The following is a 22517-nucleotide window of genomic DNA, read 5'->3' as shown; positions in this document are numbered from 1 at the left end:
GTAGGGTGGAAGCTAGGAAGGCGCCTTCTGGCTCTTTTCACTCTGAGCTCTATGACTGTGCTGCCTTCCTTTGTGCTCCCCAGGGTCTCCTGTTCTCGCAGTTATGGGTCTATACGTTTTTAAAAATGTGATTCTAGTGAAAGATTAAGTGGCTATATTTTAAATGCTCCTTGGAAACTCTATGGGGCAGTTCTACTCTGTCTTATAGGGTCGCTATGAGTCGGAATCGATTCGATGGCAGCGGGGCAGGTTTATTTTAAATGGGTTTAGAAAATCCTCTTTATTTTTTTCATTTTGTTTTTGGAAAAACTCCTTTCCTAATGGCAGTTAGAGTGTCTGTCTGGCCCATTTTCATCTTCAGTGTTTACTTTTTAGAAGAATTTAGTGTGTCCAGTGTAAGGGGCTCCCATCCCTTTTTATTGTTGTTTTTGTTTGGAAAGCCAATTGCTAAGTATCGAAATTAATTTCTACTTAGTCCATAATCATATAGGGACTAAGTTTCCTACATTGAAGAATTTCTTTTGGCATGTTGAAAATACTGACCAAAATAGTTGTCTGGTCCTTAAGCTTCTTATAGAATTAATTTTTTCTTTGCTGTCACTGTGACCAACAGATAATATTCTCCAAATATTCCAATTGGTGGTTAGTTAGTGAAAGGTCCTGCGTGGAAGAGCAAGCTTAGGGGGAATGAAGTAAGTATAGTCATTGATGTCGTTCTTTTCTTCAGTCAACAAATACTTTTCAATAGGATACTTGTGTCCCATGTGCAATTGAAGTCTAATCTCCACTTTCAAAAGCTGTGACACTTTCTTTTCTGTGAATATATGAGAAGGGAACAGAGAAGAGCACAGAAGAACACAAAAAAGATAGTGGTAATAAGAAACCCAAAACCAACCGACTGCCTTCGAGTCGATTCCAACTCATAGCAACCCCATAGGTTTTCAAGGCTGTAAATATCTATGGAAACACGTCATGTCTTTCTCCTGCGGAGCCACTAAACCACCACCGAACTTTCGGTTAGAAGTCGAACACTTTAAACACTGCACCACCAGCGCTCCTTGGTAATAAGAAAAAAGATGGTTATATCCCCTGATGTCTTTTTTAAACCAAACAATAGTTTATTTTAGCTTCTAGTAAAGAAGGTCTGCCTTGAGCATTGTGCTCTTTCAAGGCCTACCTATACGGCATCAAATCGACAACGGCAACTTGAAAGATTAGATAGGAAAGTTAGGGGGTAGTGAGTTTATGTTCATGGAGGAGGAACAATTTGGGAAAAAAGGGTGAGATTGGTTGAACACAAATGTAATCAATGTCACATGTAGAAATTGTTGAATTGGTATATGTTCTGCTGTGAATATTCTTAACAATAACAAAAAATAAAATAAGCTAAAAAAGAAAATCCTATGGAGCACAGGTCTACTCTGACACACATGTGGACGCCATATGTAGAGTCAATTTGACAGCAGCTTGTTCAGTTTAGGCTGAGAGTGGTGCAGGCTGTAGGCAGAGAAGGCCCTGCCTGGGGACATCCCGTCTTACTGCAAAGGAAAGAAGGTGACCAGGAAATTTCACGGCTTAGAGTATTTTTTCCGTCTCATCGTGGATTTAGGCTGAGAGTGGTGCAGGCTGTAGGCAGAGAAGGCCCTGCCTGGGGACACCCCGTCTTACTGCAAAGGAAAGAAGGTGACCAGGAAATTTCACGGCTCATAGTATTTGTCCCATCTCATCGTGGATTTTAGTTGTCAGGGAATTGACCTCCATGACTGGATGGTGAGTAATTGGATGTCAAGGATTTGCCTATTTACCTATGAATTTCCTACTGCATCTACTACAGTGGTTCTCAAAGTGTGTGTCATGGATCCCTGGGGGTCCCCGAGACCCTTTCAGGAGGCCCACAAAGTCAAAACTCTTGTCATAGGAAGACCCGCCTCTGCACTGATGGTGTGGGGTCAGACTGCGGGTGCCTTAACACAATCAAGGCAGTGTCACCGCACGGCACTCGCAGTTGTTGTCTTCCCCTCAGTACACCGATGGCCAAAAAATTATACTTAAGACTATCCTTGATAAAGCAATAAAAAGTATTAATTTAATTAAGTCTGAAAAAAGGGGCAGGGGAGAAGTTAAAAAGTGCCCAAAGACAGACAAGGCAGTAGGAGGGCAGCAGTGGTGAGGTGAGGAAAGGTTCCAGTGAAAGATGGAGATGCTCTGCAGCCCCCTTCTCTGGGCCGGGCAGAGAGAGTGTTGGCTGTGTTGGAGAGGACCCTGAGAAGGCCTGGCCTGGGCCCTTGGTGCCAAAAACTCAACCTTTGATAGAATACTATTTTGTTTAAAAACTACCACCATCTCATGCTGCCCTGCCCCCTGAAGAAGGTCAGTGCCAGTGGAAAAGGTGCAACTAAGACAGGGTAGTCTGAGAAGGACGGTTGCCCTAGGGAGACCAGTGGAAGAAGGAGGGAAGCTGAAATGGATTCAGAGAGGATCACCACCAAAGACAGTATTTGGATTACTCCCCTGGTCCACTTGGGCACTTAAAAATTCCTTTCATTTTTCTGAAAGGAAAACTTGTAAACTATTTAGATGAAAAGACAGCTAATTGTGTGAATGAAGAATTGCAATGCCTAGAATTCTCAAGACACTATGTACAAGCTAAAATCTTAGTCTGGTCTGAGGTAGACTGACTTAGAGAGGCATCTCTAGGTGGCTAGTCTGTAATTTGGGTTTAGGACAAAGCAAACACAGCGGCTTTATGGCCCCTGTGGGGAGGAGAGGGAAGAGGAGAGGTTATTGACGCTTGCTATTTCTTCAGTTGGGCCTTTTCCTGCCCTACAAGGGAAATCAGTTTCGAACCAGAGAAAGGACCAGGGAGAGAGAAGGAAACTGTACTACTTACACACTTAGGCTGTTTATTTTTTTTATTAAATTAATGTTAGAAAACTTAAGTTATGTCAGATAAAATATAATAATGAAGGAAAGATGATGCTTGCTCAAGTATAAAATATCTGTTTTAAATGAGCAAAAGGTAAACTTTCAAGAAATGGCTAAATTTTAAAGTAGCATTTACCGAGGAACACAAAACAATTTTTATTTTTTTTGCTGGAGAGGAAAGTTTATTAGTGATTACCAGGGGTCCGGGGGGTGGGGTGTAGAGCTAAGACTTAACAGACACTGAGTTTCTGTTTGTGGTAATGCAAAACTCTTAGAAATGGATGCTGCTTGCACAACACTGTGAATGCCATTGATATCACCGTGTTGCATGTGTAGCATATTTAATATGGCCAAAATGATGTAATATATATTTTCCCACAATAAAATATTAAAAAAAAAAGAAAGAAGGAAAAAAATTCTACCCCAAATATGCAGTGTCTGGTAGGTAAAGAGCTTCACAAAACAATCTTGAAACCAAGTCAATTATGTGTAAGACAGATCATTTGTTATCGGTTCCCTGGTTTACTCAAGAAAAAAACAGTTAATGCCTTTTATTTCTGTTTTGACACTGCTGAAATTAGGGAGGAATCATTGCTACATTATTGCCAAGCTATTAAGGATGATGAGTGACAAATTTTGACCAAACTCAATGCCGTCTGAGTTGATTCCAACTCATAGTGAGTGGAGTAGAACTGCCCCATAGGGTTTCCTAGGCTGTAATTCTTTATGGAAGCAGACTGCTACATCTTTCTCCTGTGGAGCAGCTGGTAGGTTCAAGCCACTGACCTTCTGGTTAACAGCCAAGCACTTAACCACTGTGCCACCAGGGCTCCTGAACTTTACCAGGAGACTCGGTTCTCAGGTTGGATAGGAGCTAGCTGGACTTCAATCTTTCCTTTCTGCCATTTGCCTCCTTCCACTTCATGACTAGAATCGTGGAGGTGGTCACAAGAAGAGATTTTTAAAAATTCTGATTCCCAAAGCTCAGGTTACGTAAATTAATTTGCTCTGTCTTCCTCAGAAATCTTTCCATACTTTATTCTGTGGCTATGCTGCTCAGGCTCTTGTACCAACTCTCCTGACAGGTTAGAATGGGGAAGAACAAAATGCAAACCCCCGTTTGTCTGCTCCTTTCCCTGGGCCTTCTCGCTGATCTTTATACTCAGCCAAGAAAGGGGAGAGAGCCATTTCAGTGCCATCAGGGCCCTCTGCCTTCCACAGGTCATCAAAGACAACACAATGAAATAAACACACACCCAGGGTCCATTTGCTGGACCCAAACCAACTGGTCTGCAGTGGACATTGAGGGTTTACATTTCTTAAATAGACATCTATGCATATCTTCTTATACCTTTTCCATTTGAACAATATTTGAAAGCTGTGGCTTCTTAAATCTAAGACAATCCGAAAACACTGTTTCCAACCTGGCTATAAAAAATGTAGAAACTGTACTGGAAGGTCTGTTTTCTTAAGATTCCTGCCAATTTCCAGAGAGCAGAAGCTAGAAGTCTTTCTAGGTAAAGAATACACTTCTGACTGCTAATATTTGTGTATATAATATATACTTTTGATGTATTTAAGCAAATATAATTGTTCAGCAACTGTTATTAGAATCAACCAAATGCCTGGAATTGTGCTGGGCATAAAGCTTTTCTGAGCTAATTAAATATCCATTTGTATAATACATACATATTTACTTATTTTGTGAAATAAATGAAATTGAATTGAAATACAAGGCACAATTCCTTAGTTTCCCTCTTTTTAGTTGCAGCAAAGCTGAGGTCTTACTTGACCTCCTCCCCACCCTCCCCATAGCTCTGTGCCTTGCACATTAGTAGGTGCTTCAAAGCCAAAAAAACCCAAAAGCCGTTGCCACTGAGTCAGTTCCAACTCATAGTGACCCTACAGGACAGAGTAGAACTGCCCCATAGAGTTTCCAAGGAGTGCCTGGTGGATTCAAACTACTGACCTTTTGGTTAGCAGCCGTAGCTCTTAGCCACTACACCACCCGGGTTTCCATTAGGAGCATAGTAGGTGCTTTATATTCAAATCATTTCATTTAAAAGTAGGAAATTTCAGTCAGGGTATATTGGGTGTTGGGCAGTTAGTTACGTGAATTACACTTTTCAGTGATAAAAAGATCAAAGGCAACATTCCTTATAACCTTCACCCCTCAGCTATCCCAGCTTTTGTTTTGTAGACCATGCTTTGTAAGGCAGAGGCTGCTTTTGTTGGCTTGGACCAATCTTTCCACATTATTCCCAATCCAATTGCCACAGTCATCAAAGGGTGTTTGCAGAATTTTAGGATTTTGGTGTGCATAACTCTTGTATTGCCTCTCTTATGTTCAACAGTCAGGAGATATACTTTTAATGTCTTATTGTTCTCCCAGAAAAAGTATAAATATGAAAGTTTAATAAACATCCTTTGCTCACCTACTTTTCTCTCTTAAAGTTTATATTGGTCTCCTGACTTTTAGATTTCTCTCGGAGTTCCCATGCACACGTGAAAGAGTATATGAAGCCCCAGTGGGGAACACTGAAGACAGGACCCTTCTGCCATTGTTGTGTGTGCAGTGGACAGGCAGCTGACCACCTGCCTGGGCAGTCTTCTGATTTGTAATCACAAATGGCACTGACTCAAGGGCAGAAGCTGATTTATAATAGGACTTATCATCCTCTATGTGGGAAACATGAAAACCCTGATGATTTGGGACCACGTGGCTGACGCGATCCAGTCCATTTTCACCTGCGGTGAGCAGTGTAAGGACAGACAAACTCTAGAGGCTCAAAGCTGAAATATTTACCTGGGAAGATTCTAGTTTCTGCTCTCTGGAAACTGGCAGGAGTCTCAGGAATAGACCCTCTAGCAAAATTCCTATGGTTTTTGCAGCCAGATTAGAAACAATGCTCTCAGTTTGCTTTAGGTTCAAGTTTGAAATGCTAGCCTTCAAAAACTGTTCAAATGAGAAAGTGTAAGAAAAATGCCTAGAAGCCCACTGAAGACTATTAAAGACTGGTTGACTTGAATCCAGAAAATGGCATCGTTTAGGTCTTAAGAAATCAAGTAAGAGGCACAGTGTTCTTCTCTAGACTGTGCCACGGTTTGCTTTCATGCCCAGATTTTAGGTCCTTCCTCAGTCTCCCCAGGGAGAGAGAGTTTGATGTGACTGCATATGGCAGCCTTTTTTCTTTTTTTTTTAATTACCAAACTGCAAATGGGCTCTTTGCCAGTCTAGGAACTCAATTGGAGAATCTCAGGACCAGAGATTTTTCAGTTCAGATGGTAGGAGTTTGGGTTCAGCTGCTGGGCCATAAGCTGAATGCTTGAGGGGCAGGATAAGATGAATAATCTTTATTTCTTTGCAAGAGTTTTTGTTTTCTTCCTTAAACATCTATTTTAATTCAAAAGCATATTTTAATGAATAAAACAGATGATGAAAAGGAATCAGTTGAGAAAATCACTGGGGGAAGAATGAATTCCTGGTGTGCAATAATTCTGATGTTCTAGGGTAGGGATAATAGTCTATTGATATTTTCCAGGAAGTAAAGTAGCTCATTTAGATGGAAAAAGGGACAAAATTATGCTAAATTAATTATAGAGTTTTTAATCTGCTACTAATTTGGAGTAAATTTTATTAGGAAGAATTGGAAGTACGTGTTAAATTTTGTTATTAGGATAAATTGCATCTTTCAAAGATGCCTTGTACTTCATGTAGGGCCTTTCACTTTGGTTCAAATCTTAGGTTCAAAACAGTTCCTGGTTGATGATGACTAAAATTACCTCTTACTGTGTGGTAGTTTATATAATAGTTTCCATCCCAGTCAGACACGTCTCGTCTGATGGTAAACTCTGAGTCCAGTTGTCAGAGCAGCTCCAGAGGACTCAGGGAACGTGGGCATGGATCTGTGGGGCCACCATCCTCTCTGTGGGAATGTTTTCATAATTTTCTATTAGGGATTAAACAAACCAGTCAGCCTACAGCTTAATGATATGCTCTTTGTTGATAAATGTATTCAGCATGAATTTAGGCTGTTATGTGAAATAACTAAGTCTTAAGAATGCAACTGAACTAGCCATACTTGTGCAAGGATGTGCACTTTAAATTTTGATTTTCCTTCATTTGTTGTGACCTTCCGATTCATAATGTTGATAGTGTTCATTCCCTGTTTTCTTTTTACTGTCTTTTCCTGATTCACCCATAGGCTTGCTACACAAGTGGACTCAAGACTACCAGTGGGTTATTACAGCCCTCAGGAAACGGGAGTGCCTCTGACTTAGTATTTGCAGCCCAAACCAGGGACTAGCATTAGATACACTGAGCTTTAAAATCACTTTTTGAAGCAGTACACAGTTCCTTGTGTCCTAACGTATTTGACAGCACCAAAAAAACCCCGTATATTCTCTTCTCAGAATTTGGGTAGGCTCTGTTTTTCTGTGTTCTATAAGCATAAGGCAAAGCACTCTCATTGTCATTTACAGGTTCTGATTTTTTTTTTTTTTCTCATTGTTTTAGGCAGTTTGGGGCTGAAGGGTCCCGACTTACTGGAGCAGGATGGGGAGGCTGCACGGTGTCGATAGTACCTGCTGACAAGCTGCCCAGCTTCCTAGCAAGTGTGCAGGAAGCTTATTACCAGAGGAGTGATGGAAGCTCAGTACCCCAGACGCCGAGTGTGTTTGCTACAAAACCTGGAGGCGGGGCTTTGGTTTTCCTTGAGGCCTAAACAATGTAAAACATCTCAGAGAAACTATTTAGGGCATTTAAAAACTGGCAGGCCTTCCTATGCCACAGTAATTTAATCCTCTTTCTGTTTTGTATTATGAGGAACGGTTGCTATTATCAAGATGCGTTGCCAAAGAAACGGTTAAGAGCCCTTTATGCTTCATGATGACTATTTTTCCATCTTAAAATATGTTTTCTTCCAATAAAAGCCAAGATTATGCTTGGGCAGATCTTTTAAGGATGATTTACTGAGATTTATTGATTTGAAGGTTTTTGAAGATGAATATTAAAACACATACTGAATACTGACCTCTTCTCCTAAACTGGACTTGAATTAAACACACTGCTACCATTAAACAGACAGAATTGAGCTGTGTGCATTATTCTCGAGTGGCACGTATCTCTTGTGTCAGCTGGTATTCTTTTTCCTCAAAGGTGTAGTCTTCTGTTGATGATGACGATGATAATGATGCCAGGAATTCTCTCTCAACCCGATCTTCACAACGCTATTAAAATAGAACATTATTAAGGATTCACAGATTTTCCTGGACATTATATACTTGAATGTATATAGCTAAGACAAGAAGATCCCTTAACTTTTTTTTAAATCATGTGATGTCACATAAAAGGAAAAAAAAAAAAAAAAACAACTCACTGCCATAGAGTCCAATTCATAGCAACCCTGTAGGATGGAGTAGAACTGCCCCATAGGGTTCCCAAGGCTACTGTAGTTCTTTATGGAAGCAGACTACCACACCTGTTTCCTTTGGATTGGCTGGTGGGTTCCAACTAATGACTTTTTGGTTAGCAGCTGGGCGCTTATCCGCTGTGCCCCCAGGGCTCCATCACGTACATAATCACTTTCAATTCTTTTGGCCCTGAGTGTTCCATCATTTAATAGAGAAACTTAAATAAAAGACTCTTAATCTCTTTCTCTCTTCACATCAAAATAAAGAATTGTCTGGATGATAATTCAGATAATTTGATTTGTTCCTGGAATCTACTTCCTTCCTACCCTGTCCTACCTTTTCGCAAATGGCTCTGCAGTCCAAGGAGCCTGCCAACTGTCCTGGGAAACCCCACCCGTGCCTTGCGTCTGTTTTGTGTGTGTCTAGCCGGGCTTGTTAGTGTAGGTGGGCCAGTGTAGGGCAGGTGTGTAGGTATGCAGGTGACAGTGAGTATGAAAAAGCTTTAAAGTGGCTTCTGGGATTGGTTAGTTGTGTTGGTGGGTGAGTGTTTGCCAATGTTCAGAATATTTAGAAGACACTTGGGATCCAAAGTCAGCAGAAATGGTTGGCCATGCGTAGTGGCAATGAATAGGTTTTGCTCATGGATGGGCTACAGGAAGCCCTTCCTGAATTATGTGAAAATTCGGACCAAAACGAATTTTGCTGAAATCCTCAGGTAATTGAGACAGCAGTGGTCTCATGGCATGAATAATTCAGAAAATTATCTCAATTTTCTATTTTTCTATGGTTGCTTTTTCTTGTTGATGTGCAACTCAAAGACTGGACGTTATCATCTAAAATCTTAAGTTTCAGAGAAGCCTGGGTAAATTGTCTTGTAATATTTCTCAAAGGGCAACAGCCGTACCTCAAGTACTAGGGAAGCCAATATCCTTTTCTTAAACTTCTGGTGCATTTTTGTTCTTAGCAAAAACGTTAGGAAGCGTGAGTCACATTTGCTGAAAGAATTTGGATTCTTTAAACCCAATAAACCCAAACTTAAATTTATTCAGATTTATAATTTTTTTTTTTTTAAATATCTTGCCTTTTTTTTCCACAAAGAATTTGGGGTAGGTATATAATTTTTTAAGATACCTGGATTACTGTTTAAAAAAGAAGGGGGGGTGGCACATGCCATTTAGTTTTTCCTGTGGTTTCTCCTCCGATGGGTGGAAACTTCTAGCCCTCATGAAACAGGAATACTCTGCTTTGGCGGACACAGTCACTGTAAGCCAGGGGTCTACTCTGTTTGAGTTTCTGGCCTGAAGGAACTATTCTTCAATCTAGTCATTACCAAGTGGTGTTCTAGAAGTTATGAGAGATACCAAAAAATGTCTGGGAAAGATAGGGGCTGGGGCCATTGGAAAAAAGCTTCACGCAGAAGATGGAACTTGAACAGGGCCCTAAAGAGTGAGTAGACTTTGACAGACGAAGAGGAGGCATTGCAGATGAGCAAAACATGTAAGTACAGGTGATCATGGTGCATGCAGAAGGCTCAGTGGAAGCGAAGGATTTGCACTGGTCTGTAGTGAAGAATAAGATCGTCTATACTGGCTGGCTAGATCCAGCTTTTGAAGGTCTCCAAATCCAGGCAACATTTAGAACAGGGCTTACAAATCGGCAGCCCATAGACCATATCTGGTCAGCAAATGTGTTCAGTTTGACCCACTTGGGGTCCAAATCAGGAGATTTCATAGAAGAATCTGGACTATTGGCACTGGCAACAATGAAATAGAGCTTAGGTAGTAGCTGCCTTGTTTGGCTGAGGCACAGGGTCTCCAGCCACAGTCCCCACAATTCTTTACTTTCCCCGATACTGAAGCCATTTGCCAGCACACTTAACCTGTTGTTTTTCTTATACTAGATAAGTATTTCTCTGTACCCATGTGTCTAGCAAGAGTAGGAAAGATAGACCAAAAAAAAAAAAAAAAAATGAAGAAGCATTTTTTGTGTGTGTGTGGAAATAAAGATAGTCCTATTTGTTTCTTAAACACCCGATGTTGTGCTCCTCTCTACCACCTTGTCTGTGCAGGGCTCCTGTTACACAGGAGCTGATGGGGATTCTTCTAGATTTTTAAGTGGAAGCCTAACATGCTGAAAGTCAGTTTCTATCTTCTTTCAGACCTCAGATTGTCCAATTTTCTGATTTATTGTACGCTGTTCTCAACATGTTCTTGTCTATTGGAAGAGAAGAAGGTCCTTCAGACTTAACAGAATTGCATATAATGTAAGGAGGAGCAGGGAAAACTGGTGTTGGAAAGATGAGACCATCTCCTTTCTTTTCTTTCTCACACTTGAGTCCTGTTTTAGAACCTTATCCATTCTGTCTTGTGTTTCAGTTAATTGAGGGCAGAGACCATTCATCTAATGCATTAGTAGTTGGTGTCCAACATGCTTTAGTTGAATTATTAAAGGAAAATAAAATATGACTGCAAGCACCATACTTTTCTATTAGTTCACAGTTCTGAATGCATTTGGAAGTCTCCAGTTGCATACTTCCAACAGCCAGAACCAAAGAACAGGCATTTATGGGCATGAGGTTGTCCCTAACGTGCAAAACATGATTGCCTTAAACGTGTATGTGGATGAGTAAATAACAAGAATGTATTCTGTCCTGCCTCTGTAACTTGGGTATGAAACCATAGATTGCTTATGAAATATTGGCCAGTCTATATAAGAGAAGCAAGCGAGAGACTTCTCAATTATGTTCACAGAGGAGACATACCAGTTTATTCAGGAACTTCTCAAAGTCATACTTAACATCGAAAGGTTTCTTGGTAGCCTTTGCTTGGAGTCTAATCATGGAATAAAGAAATTGGTTACCAAATTAATTATCTTTATACTGACATCATCTAATAACTGACATTTACAAAGCATTTAATATGCTGGGCATTTGCCAAGCACTTTACATGTATTAATTTAATCACTCTCACAACAATCTTATAAAACCCACTGCCGTTGAGCTGATTCTGACTCATGGCAACCCTATAGGGCAGAGTAGAACTGTACCATAGAGTTTCCAAGGAGCACCTGGTAGACCTTTCGGTTAGTAGCCATAGACTTAAGCACCATGTCACCAGGGTTTCCATCTTATAACATAGGTACTATACTTTATAAAGGAGGAAACATGCTCAGATAGGTTAAGTAACCTACTCACAGTCACGCAGCTAGTGAATAACAGAGGACTTGACTACAGCATTCTGACTTGAGCCCTCAATCCCAACCACTGTGTGTGCTGTGTTCCAGCAGTGCAGCTGTCTCTTCAGCGAGGTGGTTCACACAGAATTGCCTTAACTATTGCACTCACCAGGCTCTGGCCTAGAGTTTAAGGAGTGACAGTGGGGGGAGAAGAGTGAAAGAGGCTGGTAAGGGCAAGATCTGAGGAAGAAAAAGGAGATGAAAAGGGCTGAAGGGTGAGGGTACTCGCTAGACTAAACTCACGGAGGGCAGGACCCTGTCTCATTCATCCTAATATCTGCCAGGAGGCCAGCATGGTTTCTGTCACCAAGTGCTCAGTCAAGACATATTTATGAATGAGTCAAGTGGTTGAATTCAGGAGGCAGCAGGAAGCTCTCCAGAGATCCAAGGCTGAGGCAGGCTAGGCAAGGAGAAAAAGGAACTTGGGACAAGGGAGAAGCATTAACAAGGGAAAGACAGATGAAAGAAAAATGATAACAAAAAAGGGCATAAGGCTATTGATGACAATTCTTAAAACTGGTAATTTTCAAGTGAAAATTTAAAAATTATTTTTCTTCCATGAGATTGGTAGGAAGTGAACTTTCTGCAGATTCCAAGAGCACTTTGGAAAGTTTGGATTAGCCAACCCCTGGCAAGGCCTACTCTAGATTTCTTCAGCCTTTAGTCCAGGGCACCCTTCCTGGGCCACACTGTTTCAGAGGCTTCTTGCCTTAGTTCCCTGTGACTCAGAGAGGCCCCCTCACGCATTTTCTGCTTTGTCTTTGCCAATTTTATCTCTTCAACCTGGGTTTTCTCCTCACTTCTTATTACCTTCTGGAATTCACATCTCACCTACTATGCTTGTCTCAAATCTGGCTCCTGAAGTCTGGGTCTCTTCCTCATAGTCCTACTTAGACATTCTCCATACTCTCCCTGGTGCCCTTTCTCAAGAGCACCTTCTTAGAATCTCTGTGAGCTGCAAGCCATCCTGAGACTCTGGGTCATCTCACTTTGTTAAAATCAACCCTGTCTTCCAATGCACTCTTTTAACTTATTTGTAATCTTTTTTTTCCAACAACTTTATTGACATATGCCACATAACATAATTTTTACCCTTTTAAAGTGTATGATTCAGTGGTTTTAGTATATTCACAAAGTTGTCCAATCATCACCACTCTCTACCCTCCCTCCCCTCTTTCTGATTACCTTCCCTCTCCATGGGTATCTCTTTTTTTAAGATTACAGATGGAAGCTTATAGGCTGGGCCTATAAATTTAACAGGCAACCAGACATATATCCACGTGAGTATTTTTCCATCCACTTTTTCCAACAATGTGCCAATCTGTAAACCATATGTGAAGCTTCTTGAGAGCTGCTGTGAGAATTGTCCTACGTTCTCTGGCATATCCTCACCGGTGAGAAATCGGTTTTTTGCGGATTTGGATTTTGGAAATTTGTAAAACTCACTTGGAATTGGATCTTATAATTTAGGTGTTGCAAAGAGGAAAGCTGAGTGATAAGGTTTTTAGTTTAGATTCTAAACTAATGGGTTGGATTTTCTCAGGTACCTGGGCAACTGGCTTTGTAAGTTCTATAATAGTCATCAGAAGCATGGCAGCAGGACCGGCACAAAGCTGAAGGGCTGTACTCATCTGAGCATTGTGTACATATGTGCGTGTGAAGAGGTGAGTCAGTCTCGTGACTCTATAGCTTTTCCTTTTATACTCTGTAATTTATAAAACAAGCAACAACAAGCCCAATTTTCCTTCCTTCACTGGATGCGAATGTTTGCATGTGTCGGGGCAGAAGGGGAACAAAGAAGTTGCCTGAGAAAGACCAGCTAAATAGGATGTTTTTATATAGTTTACATCTTACCTAGGGCAGGACATGGGTATGGGTTTATTTTAAAAGGCCATGAGTTTAAGGCCTATGACTGGAGGAGTAAGAGGAGATGATGACGATGATAATGTTTGACAGTTAACTGAATTATTAATTAAATTATCAAGTGGGTGATTTTGTAGATAAGGAAAGTGGAAGTTTTGTTCCAAATGAACTGAGTAGAAAACCTCTTAGCAGACAATAGAGTTGATATATTTTTACATAATAATCCCACTGTAGTTTTAGATAACAAATTTGTCAGATTAAAAGTTTTTTTAGCTCTATAAAGTCGAATAAGAAACAAACCTATCAATCTCCTTGTCGATTTTTTCCTGCCGCTGCCTTAGGAGTTTCATTTCTTCATTAATTCTGTTCTTTTCTCTATAAAATTAAAGTTTGGAGTTAAGTTTTAAAATAAAAAGCAGGAATTTGTAATTATGAAAGAATAAATCAGCAATTTCAACATGTCAGTAATAGTTTTTTACAAACCAGTTCTTCAGAATTCCCTCCCTATGTCCTCCTTGGTGTGGGGAGTCCCCCAGCTCATCCCTTCTTATAAACATGGACTGAAAGCATCAACCTTGACAGCTGAGCATGGCCTGGACACCATCTTGCTGCTTCGACACGGGCTTTCCAGCAAGGTGTCCATCCTGTTCTTCCCACCAAGCATAGAAAACATGAGGGCTGTGTGTTTAAGTGCAGGGTTGGGGAGGTGGGAGCCAGTGGAAAGCAAGGACTCACACTCCTGCTTGGCCCACTGCGTAGGACCTCGCTGGGTGCCCTTCCATTTACTTCTCTTTGACGTATTGCCTGAACAGCATCAGGTACCCAAAGGGAGGTTGCCCACATTTTCTACCCCTTAAGGTGATGAAATCTCCAGGTAGTGACCTTGATATCATGGACATAAGAATTAGACCTTGCCAATTTTTCCTATCAAAAAACTGATGGAATTCCCACATTAACCCATTCCTAGCCTCCTAGCAGAGTCCCTGGGTGGCACAACAGTGAAGTGCTCGATTATTGGCCAAGAGATTGGTGGTTCAAACCTACCCAGAGGGGCCTTGGAAGACAGGCCTGGTGATCTGCTTCTGAAAGGTCATGGCCTTGTAAACCCTATGGAGCAGTTCTACCCTGCACACATGGGGCCACCATGAGTCGGAATCGACTTGATGGTAACTGACAATAACAGCAGCAGCAGTTTCCCAGCACATAAGAATAGCATGGCTGTCCATGAGCAATTATTTAAATTAAGCACAAAATTGAAAACATTTCTTCAAGAAAACAGTTCAGAAAAGACTTCCCTTTCTTTTTTTCCTCCATACCACCCCAGATGCTACCCCAGCTCTAGGGAACTCCTACTGCAGGAAACCTTTTTGCTCTTCTTCCAGGACTGATCTTTGTAAATTGATGATACTCTAACCCCTATTCCCTGGTGCTTTCTCTTGGCATGTCTATCTTGGGGTACATCCCCCCAGTCACACCACAGCAAAACTTCCTGCCTTTCTCCAATCCTTGACACTTGCCATGGCTCTGTGGGCAAAACAGGTACCCGTGACCCTTACCTGAAAAGAATCTCAGAGTCTGTAAGATGCTCAGAAATGACACTCCTCATCAGTAAAATAAGGAGTTTAGTTTAGATGATTCCTATGATCACTTCCAGCTGTAAAAAAAAAAGTCTATTTTTTTTATATTTAGCAATAATATGGCATCAACTTACATCCTAAAATCCTTTTGGTTCCTCACAAATTGTTTTTTTGCCTCCTTTATAATATCACAGTAAGTTGGAGCAGATGATGTGTTAGGCTTATGGTTAAGGAAAAATGTCCAATTAGGAACATTTGGGGAAGGTAAATAAATGGTGCACTTCATAGGTGGACCAAGAGGGCCATGTGGTCTGGGCCTCCCAGTCAGAAGGGTCTCGAGTGTGAACATGAATATTATGCCTGGCGTTACACTGAGAGGGGTGAGAGAAAATGCCAGACCACTTCAAATTTGTGTCCTGTTCATAGTGAGCTGTGACTTAGTAGTTTCATAAATCCTATAATTGTCTTTTTTGTGTGTTTTAAAAGTAATGATTTAAATGTAAACATTAAAAATGTACCCAAATTATTGTAACCCTTTTTAGGCATTTCTTCATTTTTACATATACTGAAACCCTCAAGAAATGGAAGAGCCCGAATGTCTCTTGCCTTTTGAGAGGCTCTGGAGGTAACTGGCAGCATCTGTTGGCAGCCTTGGCCTGGTTTCTGCTCACTGCACAGAAGGCGGTGCGCAGGAGGTGCAAATGTGCCATTAATGAGATTGGGCTTCTGTCCCATCTGTTTCTGGGCAGCCTGTGGCTGTGTCCTTAGCTCTGGTCTCAGCCCATGCTTGTGTCTAGGGAAGCAACTGACAAATGAGCAAGTGACTCAAGGAGGCAGCTTGTTTTAAAACAAGAGCTTAGCTTCACTGAGACACTAGGCACCCTTCAAGCTCTGCCATCACCAAGACACAGGCTGAGACTGTCCTCCTGCAGCCCAGCCCCCCCACCCTGAACTACACTTCAGCACTCCCTCTAGCTTTCTCTGAATCTGGTTTGCCAATTTTTTATTTGTTTTCTATTTCAGGGCTGTTCTTGATGCTCATTTTAATCTTACTTGTCTTGTATAAGAATGTTAGGAAGGGACCAGTGGATTTACTCTCTGGCACAAGACCACGTAGGCAATTAACCTATGACCTTAATTTCCTCAGCTGTGTATCAACTGAGATAACCAGAAGAAAAACATAAATGGCTTCACAGCAAAGATTCTAACAATAAACTCGAATCACATTTATGTCTTACCTACGAAGCTCTAAACTATTCAGGAAGTATCTTCATTCATTTATAATTTGAACATAAAGATCTTAGAATCAAGTCAAAAAACACCTGGTTTCCTGTGCACCCGACTACTTTATCGACAATGCCAGATGTTGTTATCAATTCTCTTGCCGCAGTCCATTTAAACCAGGCTTCGTAACGGCATCACTGACTTTTTTTTTTTTTGAAGCAGCGCGGATAAGCAGACCATGTTACATCCTAGCAAGCCCAGAGTGTGAGAGGGGCTGGATGCTTGTGTTACCCTGAACAGGATCAAAATTCCCTGACACGGAGTTTAAAGAGAAGCCCGTTGCTATTTATTGACGCTTTTCAAGTTTATTTTCCCCCTTAATCACGTCCAGGTTTAAGAATATAATTTTCTTTTAAGAAAGAGATGAGCCTTATTTTAGTGTTTCATCTCATAATGATACGTGGCTCTTGAGCTTACAATTTAATGAAAAGCTTACTTGCATTATGTTAATGAAAATCACATGAGTGCAGTAATAGTGTCCACACCTCCAGGAGACAGACTGATAGTGACAACTGCATTTACAACCTCATTGCACTCTTACTGGCTTATTGCGACCTTTTTGGCTTCGGGAATGAGTTCTGAAGCAATATTGGGAAGTCCACAAGATATGTCTGTAGTGCCCTTCACTCGTCTTCTGTGGGCACTCTTTTGTAGTGTCCTCTTAGCTCGTCCCCTCTCCTTGGCTGGCCCTAGTAGGCCACATTTCCTTTTCCTGGAGAAGGCCTCATTTTGGCACTTGAGCCCTGTTTCCAGTGTGTCCCTAGAGGCAGTACATTTTACTCCCGGAGAGAAGCTTGACGATTATACAGGTTATATTCAAACAGTAACTGTCACGGAATGACCAATTTATCAGCTGGAAGTTCCTATTTTTGCAGATCGTTCTGATGACTTGGGGTCAGGAACACAGCGTTGTCTTCAGGAATGACAGTCATGCACAAAATTTCTGACCTGCACACTGTGCAAATGACTGTGCTCAGGGGTCTTCTAATCAACACTGCCGGGATCAGTTGTCTACGTGAACCAGTTTTCCCTTGATATTAATCAAGTCTGTATTGGTATACAATTTCAAACTAAAACTTCATCAGGCTAGATGAAAGTAACCTGGTACTTTCAAACTTTTTCAGATTTCATTCTGTGTAAGTAATATTTTTGATTATTCAGTAAATGATAGCATTAAGGACACACTAGTCCTCAATTCTACAAGTGAAGTTGTGGAAGCCCACATTAAATAATGAAAGCAGAAAAAAAAAATGAAAACTTACTAACTCTTCATTTTGACCCATGTTTCAACAAGATTCAAAAAATATTACAGTACAAAGAATATTATGGCAGCATTAACGTAGTTAAAAGAAAAATTTTCCCATAATCCCATCTCCAAAAAATAAAAAATATTTTCATTTTTCTATGCATGTCCCTTTCTATGTTTATACACAAATACATATTTTACATTATTGTTATAATGGAGTTGTTTCTTTACCCACCATAGTATCATAACTTCCCTATGCATCTAGGTTTTATAGTAATTATTTGATGTTTGCAGAAGGTTTCACTAAGTGTAGGTACCAAAAAGTTCTATTGCCTTAATGGTAGCGTAGTAGAAACATTGCTGGTGTTTGTCATGTGAAATCACCATTTTCTCCTCTCTTCCTCAATTGTCTGTTCCATTATGACATCCCCCCCGCCCCCGCCCAAGAGCTTAGTAAGGGAGGTCTGTATGTCTCCTACCTCAGGTCTTTCTGAATTCTGGGAGAAGATAGCCTTGGCCTTGCTCAGCTTGAGGCTAGAGAGATTGACGTGGTCTAAAAGAGCCTGAAATCCAAGTTATGCCAGATTCCCATCTTTACTTTCCCTCCCTTTGCCTGTTGCAGCCCGTGAAGGTGTCCAGCAGCACTAGAAGAGAAGGCTCAGCAATTTTCCTGAACTAAGTGGTACCTGGAACTATCAGGCTACTTTTAATGCCTGTCTTAGTGCCCCTGCTACATCACATGACAAAAAGTCCAAGATCTCTGAGTAAAAGTTGCAGAAAATTGAATATAATTCTTCTTGTAAAACTCTTAGTACAACTAATGATATATTTTTCCTAAAGCACAGATAATCTTGAGCTGCTTAAATTTAATTTGGATGCAGCAATTTCATGCTATTATTTAATTTCTCCCTTAGAGTGACTACTAGACTTCCAAAGATTTAACCTCCCACAAAGTTATATCATGCTCTTGAGCATGGTTTCCACGATGAAGTATTTGTGAAAAAGTCGTCACTCTGAACTAATTGAATTTTTTTGCCTTGAACATTCATTATATACTATTGGTATTAAAACAAAGAACTATGTTTTATTTCTTGTAAATTATTTATTTTGAACATATGGCATTAATTAAATGAAGCTGGTATACATTTGTTAGTGATTGAATTGTGTTCCCCAGAAATATGTGTTGTAAATCCTCTCCTCTGTGCCTGTAGATACAATCTCATTTCAGAATGGGTTGTCTTTGTTATGTTAATGAGGGAGGCTGGATTAGTATAGGGTATGTCTTGAGTCAATCTCTTAGAAAATATAAAATAAGCAGATTAAGCAAGCAGAGATGGAGGAAGAAATATGCCAAGCCACAGGAAGATCTCCCAGGAGCAGAACCTCAAACAGGCAAGGACTTTCCCTCCAGAGCCGACAGAGAGAGAAAGCCTTCTCCTGGACCTGGGACCCTGAATTTGGACTTCTAGCCTCCTAAGCTGTGAGAAAATAAATTTCTGTTTGTTAAAGCCATCCACTTGTGGTATTTCTATTATAGGAGCAGTAGACAACTAAGACAACATTTTTTAGCAAAGTCATTCTAATTGTCTACAAAATTTGGTCATGTTTGTACATTTGTCTTGTATAACGAGGTTCTGGGCTGTGCGATGTTAGTGTTGACTAAGAGCTCAGCATTTTCTTGCACTACTCAATTGCTATGATTTTCAGTAGATTTCTGTTAATCCATATTAATGGATACCTTAATGTTTATTCTTTTCAGATACGTAAGGCCATCAATTTTTACCAACTGTAAATTATGAAGAACGGCTATATTCTATTCCTTGGAGATAAATGTGGCAATATGTTATCCAGTTCCTCTGTCTGAATTGTCCTCATACTTCATTTTCCCATGTACTACATGGAGGCTACATGGACAGCAATTAAATGGAGAAAGACCCATTTGGGGACAAATGAAATGGTCGTATTCTGGGACTTCACAACAGTTGTGGCTGGAATGTAACAAACCAAGATCTGGAGACATCCCAGAGGTCCCAATTCAAAGCCTTTAAAAATCACAGAATATTAGAGAAAATAGGCCCTTAGAAATTGTAGGGTCCAATTCTATTTAAGTAAAAGATTATTTAAAAAAAAAACACAAACCCACTGCCATTGAGTCAATTATGACTCATAACAACCCTATAAGGCGGAGTAAGGCTGCCCCAGGGGGTTTCCAAGGCTGTAAATCTTTACGGAAGCAGACTGCCACATCCTCCTCCCTGGAGCAGGCTGGTGGCTCTGAACTGCCAACCTTTTGGTTAGCAGCTGAGTGCTTTAACCACTGCCCCACCAGGGCTCCTAGATTATAGATTACGGATGAAGAAAATGTGATATTCAGGAAAGAATGGCCCAGGGGCAACTTTTGCTCATTATCCTAGAATAAGGCTGTAGAAGCTTTTGTTGTCTTCCTCACATCTCTCAGAGAGACTTCTTGGGGTATCCTCTGATTGCTTCTGAGACTCCCAGGTTTAGGGCCAACGTGCCCATTCTACACATAATGTTAGTGTAAAACAAGTAAAAGGAACCTGGGCAGCAAGCAGTGGCCAGAATCTCCTCATTTCTACGTGAGAATTCATGTATTATTTAACCCTAAAAAATAAATTCTTGAAATAATTAGTGTGGGGTCTAAACTGATCTTGGAGCAATTATCTTCTGCCTAATATTAGCCCTTGCTTATACTGCAAATATTTTAAGGTCAGATGTGCAAGAATGTCAAACACCCAGAACATAGCCATGTGTCCAGAAATTTAAAAAGAAAGGAAAGAAAGAAAAATAAATAAAGGGAGAAGCTGTCAGGTACCATATTCCCTGGGACATAGTATCACTGTTGGAAATCTAACCCAGAATCTACATAGCCTGGTGTTATGTGCAAAATAGGGTTACTATATTAGTAAGTTTCATTGTTTAATGTATCACTTAGCAGCAGATTCTAGACATTTAAAGAATAGTCTATTGGAGATTTTAACTAGAAATATTCACCAACTTGGCAAGACTTCTACAAGGCACTAAGACACCAAGATGAATATGACATGATGTTTGCTCTTAAGAAGCTACTAGGAATGAGAAGTGATAGCAGACAGGTGATCAAGTAGGGGACAGACGGACTAAACAAAATAAACATAAAGACTTTAAGAGCACAGCAATCTGTGCAGGACAGTCCCGAGTTGGGTGAGGGTGCTCCTCTGTGCTGCCCCAGCATCTCCGTCACTGCAGACACTAGTTCAGTCTTTGCTGTTGGATTGCTTAGCACCCTCCTACTACCAGGGCTGCTGTGCAATTCAGTACGTGGTTATTGTTCTTCGCCTACTGAATACGCACTCTTATTGATATCTCAGTGCAGCTGAGTCTTGGGTTTCATCTTGAAAACCCTAGTCATCATCGTAATGTTAATTATTTTTTGCTCTATGGTTGAAAAGAGCCGGGAAGTATGACATACCTTTAAGAAAACCACTCACTAAAACGATCAATGTAGCATGTAGGAATTGTTGGGATGGTGCATGTTTTGTTACGTATATTTTCATCACAATTAAAAATTATTCATTGGTGATTCAAATGGTCAGCTTTAGTTATCTGGAAAATTTATTTATGGGTAATAGTTTACTACTTGATAAGGCTGGATAAACAAGTTGGTGATTTAGAGAGATTCTGGAATTTTTTCAATTTATGCCCTTGAACGGAAACCCTGGTGGTGTAGTGGTTAAGACCTATGGCTGCTAACCAAAAGGTCGATGATTCAAATCCACTTGGCACTCCTTGGAAACCCTACGGGGCAGTTTTACTCTGTCCTATAGGGTCACTATGAGTTGGCATTGACTCGACGACACCGGGTTTGGTTTTTGGTTTTTTATGCCCTTGAACAGCGGCAGCTTCAAGGGCTGCCTGGAGGAACTTTAGCCATCCCCATTATTTGCTTCAAGTCCTTTACCCTCCACAAATCTATTCCAAATCAACATACAAATTTTGGTCTTGCTTTGCAAATGCAGGTTCAAGCCAAGTTCCTAATCCTTGTAACCGAATTGCATGTCCAAGCCCCTCACATAAAGACAGACTTTCTGCAGTTGACACTTCCCCACGATGAAGCACCCTTGAACAATAGTAACAAAACAGAACAAATACATCTGAAATAACCACCAAAAAGAGCCAATTCAGTTTTTCCTTGAATAAGCTGGGCTTCAGCTCTGTATGTCTTGTACTTTCTGGAGTCAGGAGCACCTCACAGCATCCATGCAGGGACTGGCCGTGCTTTTCACGGGGTGAATGCGTGGTGACGTATAGGTTTTGTTTACTTTCCCTTTTGCCTGCCTACCTCCCAGGAGGAGAAATGGCTTGGGTTAGTGGGTAGTCAATTATTAGCTACTCAATTTTTTACGTTTGTTTGAAATATTGCTTTCCAGTCCTAAATTCTAAGCATTCAAAAAGCTTAGGCTTTCCTTGAATTTATTAACCAAAAAGATGTATAGCAAGAACATCCAGTTTTTCAACTTTAAGTTCATTTAAGCTATTTGAAAAAGAAGTTTTCTTCTTTTATTTGATACAAACTGGGCTTTACCATGCTTATACTAAATTACAAAAGAAAAAAAAGCTATTACTAACTGGCTAGGACGAAAGTCTCTTCCTTCTCCACCTTCTGTCCCCACTGAGCCACGTTTATAATCTGAAGTCCAAATGGTGGCTAAACATTGATACGACCCACTCCCTGGAACCTGACTTCCTAAGGCAACTCAAATCTATTTATTTCATTAGTCAGTTTAATAACAAGTTTGGTGAATTGTGGTTTGTGTCTTGTATATTAAAAGAGAAGAAAATAAAAACTGTAACTAGAAAAAAGAACCAGATCTTACAAGCAATTCTGTAATTGTCTCTGGCTCAAGGTGGCTGCAAAACGCTTATACTACAAAAAAAAGAAAAATTTTTTTATTTTTTATTTTTTTTATAGTATA

At 40.5% G+C, this 22517-nt stretch overlaps 2 protein-coding genes across 5 annotated transcripts in view; one reads left to right on the top strand and one right to left on the bottom strand.

Annotated features, from left to right (window-relative positions):
• GALK2 (galactokinase 2) overlaps nt 1–8298 on the top strand; it is a 276880-nt gene extending 268582 nt beyond the window's left edge. For 3 of the 4 annotated variants that reach the window (XM_049897715.1, XM_049897716.1, XM_049897714.1), the window contains exon 10: nt 7442–8298. In XM_049897715.1, coding sequence (XP_049753672.1) covers nt 7442–7649 — 208 coding nt within the window. In that variant the 3' untranslated portion in view covers nt 7650–8298. The remainder of the gene's footprint in view (nt 1–7441) is intronic. The other variant, XM_049897717.1, reaches the window with a different exon arrangement.
• Nucleotides 8029–22517, bottom strand: part of FAM227B (family with sequence similarity 227 member B) — a 342173-nt gene continuing 327684 nt past the window's right edge. The window contains exons 15-17 of the mRNA XM_049898966.1: nt 15146–15223; nt 11099–11168; nt 8029–8154 (exon numbers count right to left, since the gene is read on the bottom strand). Coding sequence (XP_049754923.1) covers nt 8029–8154; nt 11099–11168; nt 15146–15223 — 274 coding nt within the window. The remainder of the gene's footprint in view (nt 8155–11098; nt 11169–15145; nt 15224–22517) is intronic.

Source organism: Elephas maximus, chromosome 10 (genome assembly GCF_024166365.1).
Source record: "Elephas maximus indicus isolate mEleMax1 chromosome 10, mEleMax1 primary haplotype, whole genome shotgun sequence".
Classification (NCBI taxonomy): domain Eukaryota; kingdom Metazoa; phylum Chordata; class Mammalia; order Proboscidea; family Elephantidae; genus Elephas; species Elephas maximus.
The sequence above is the reverse complement of the archived record's forward strand: the minus strand, read 5'-3'. Positions and strand labels throughout refer to the sequence as shown.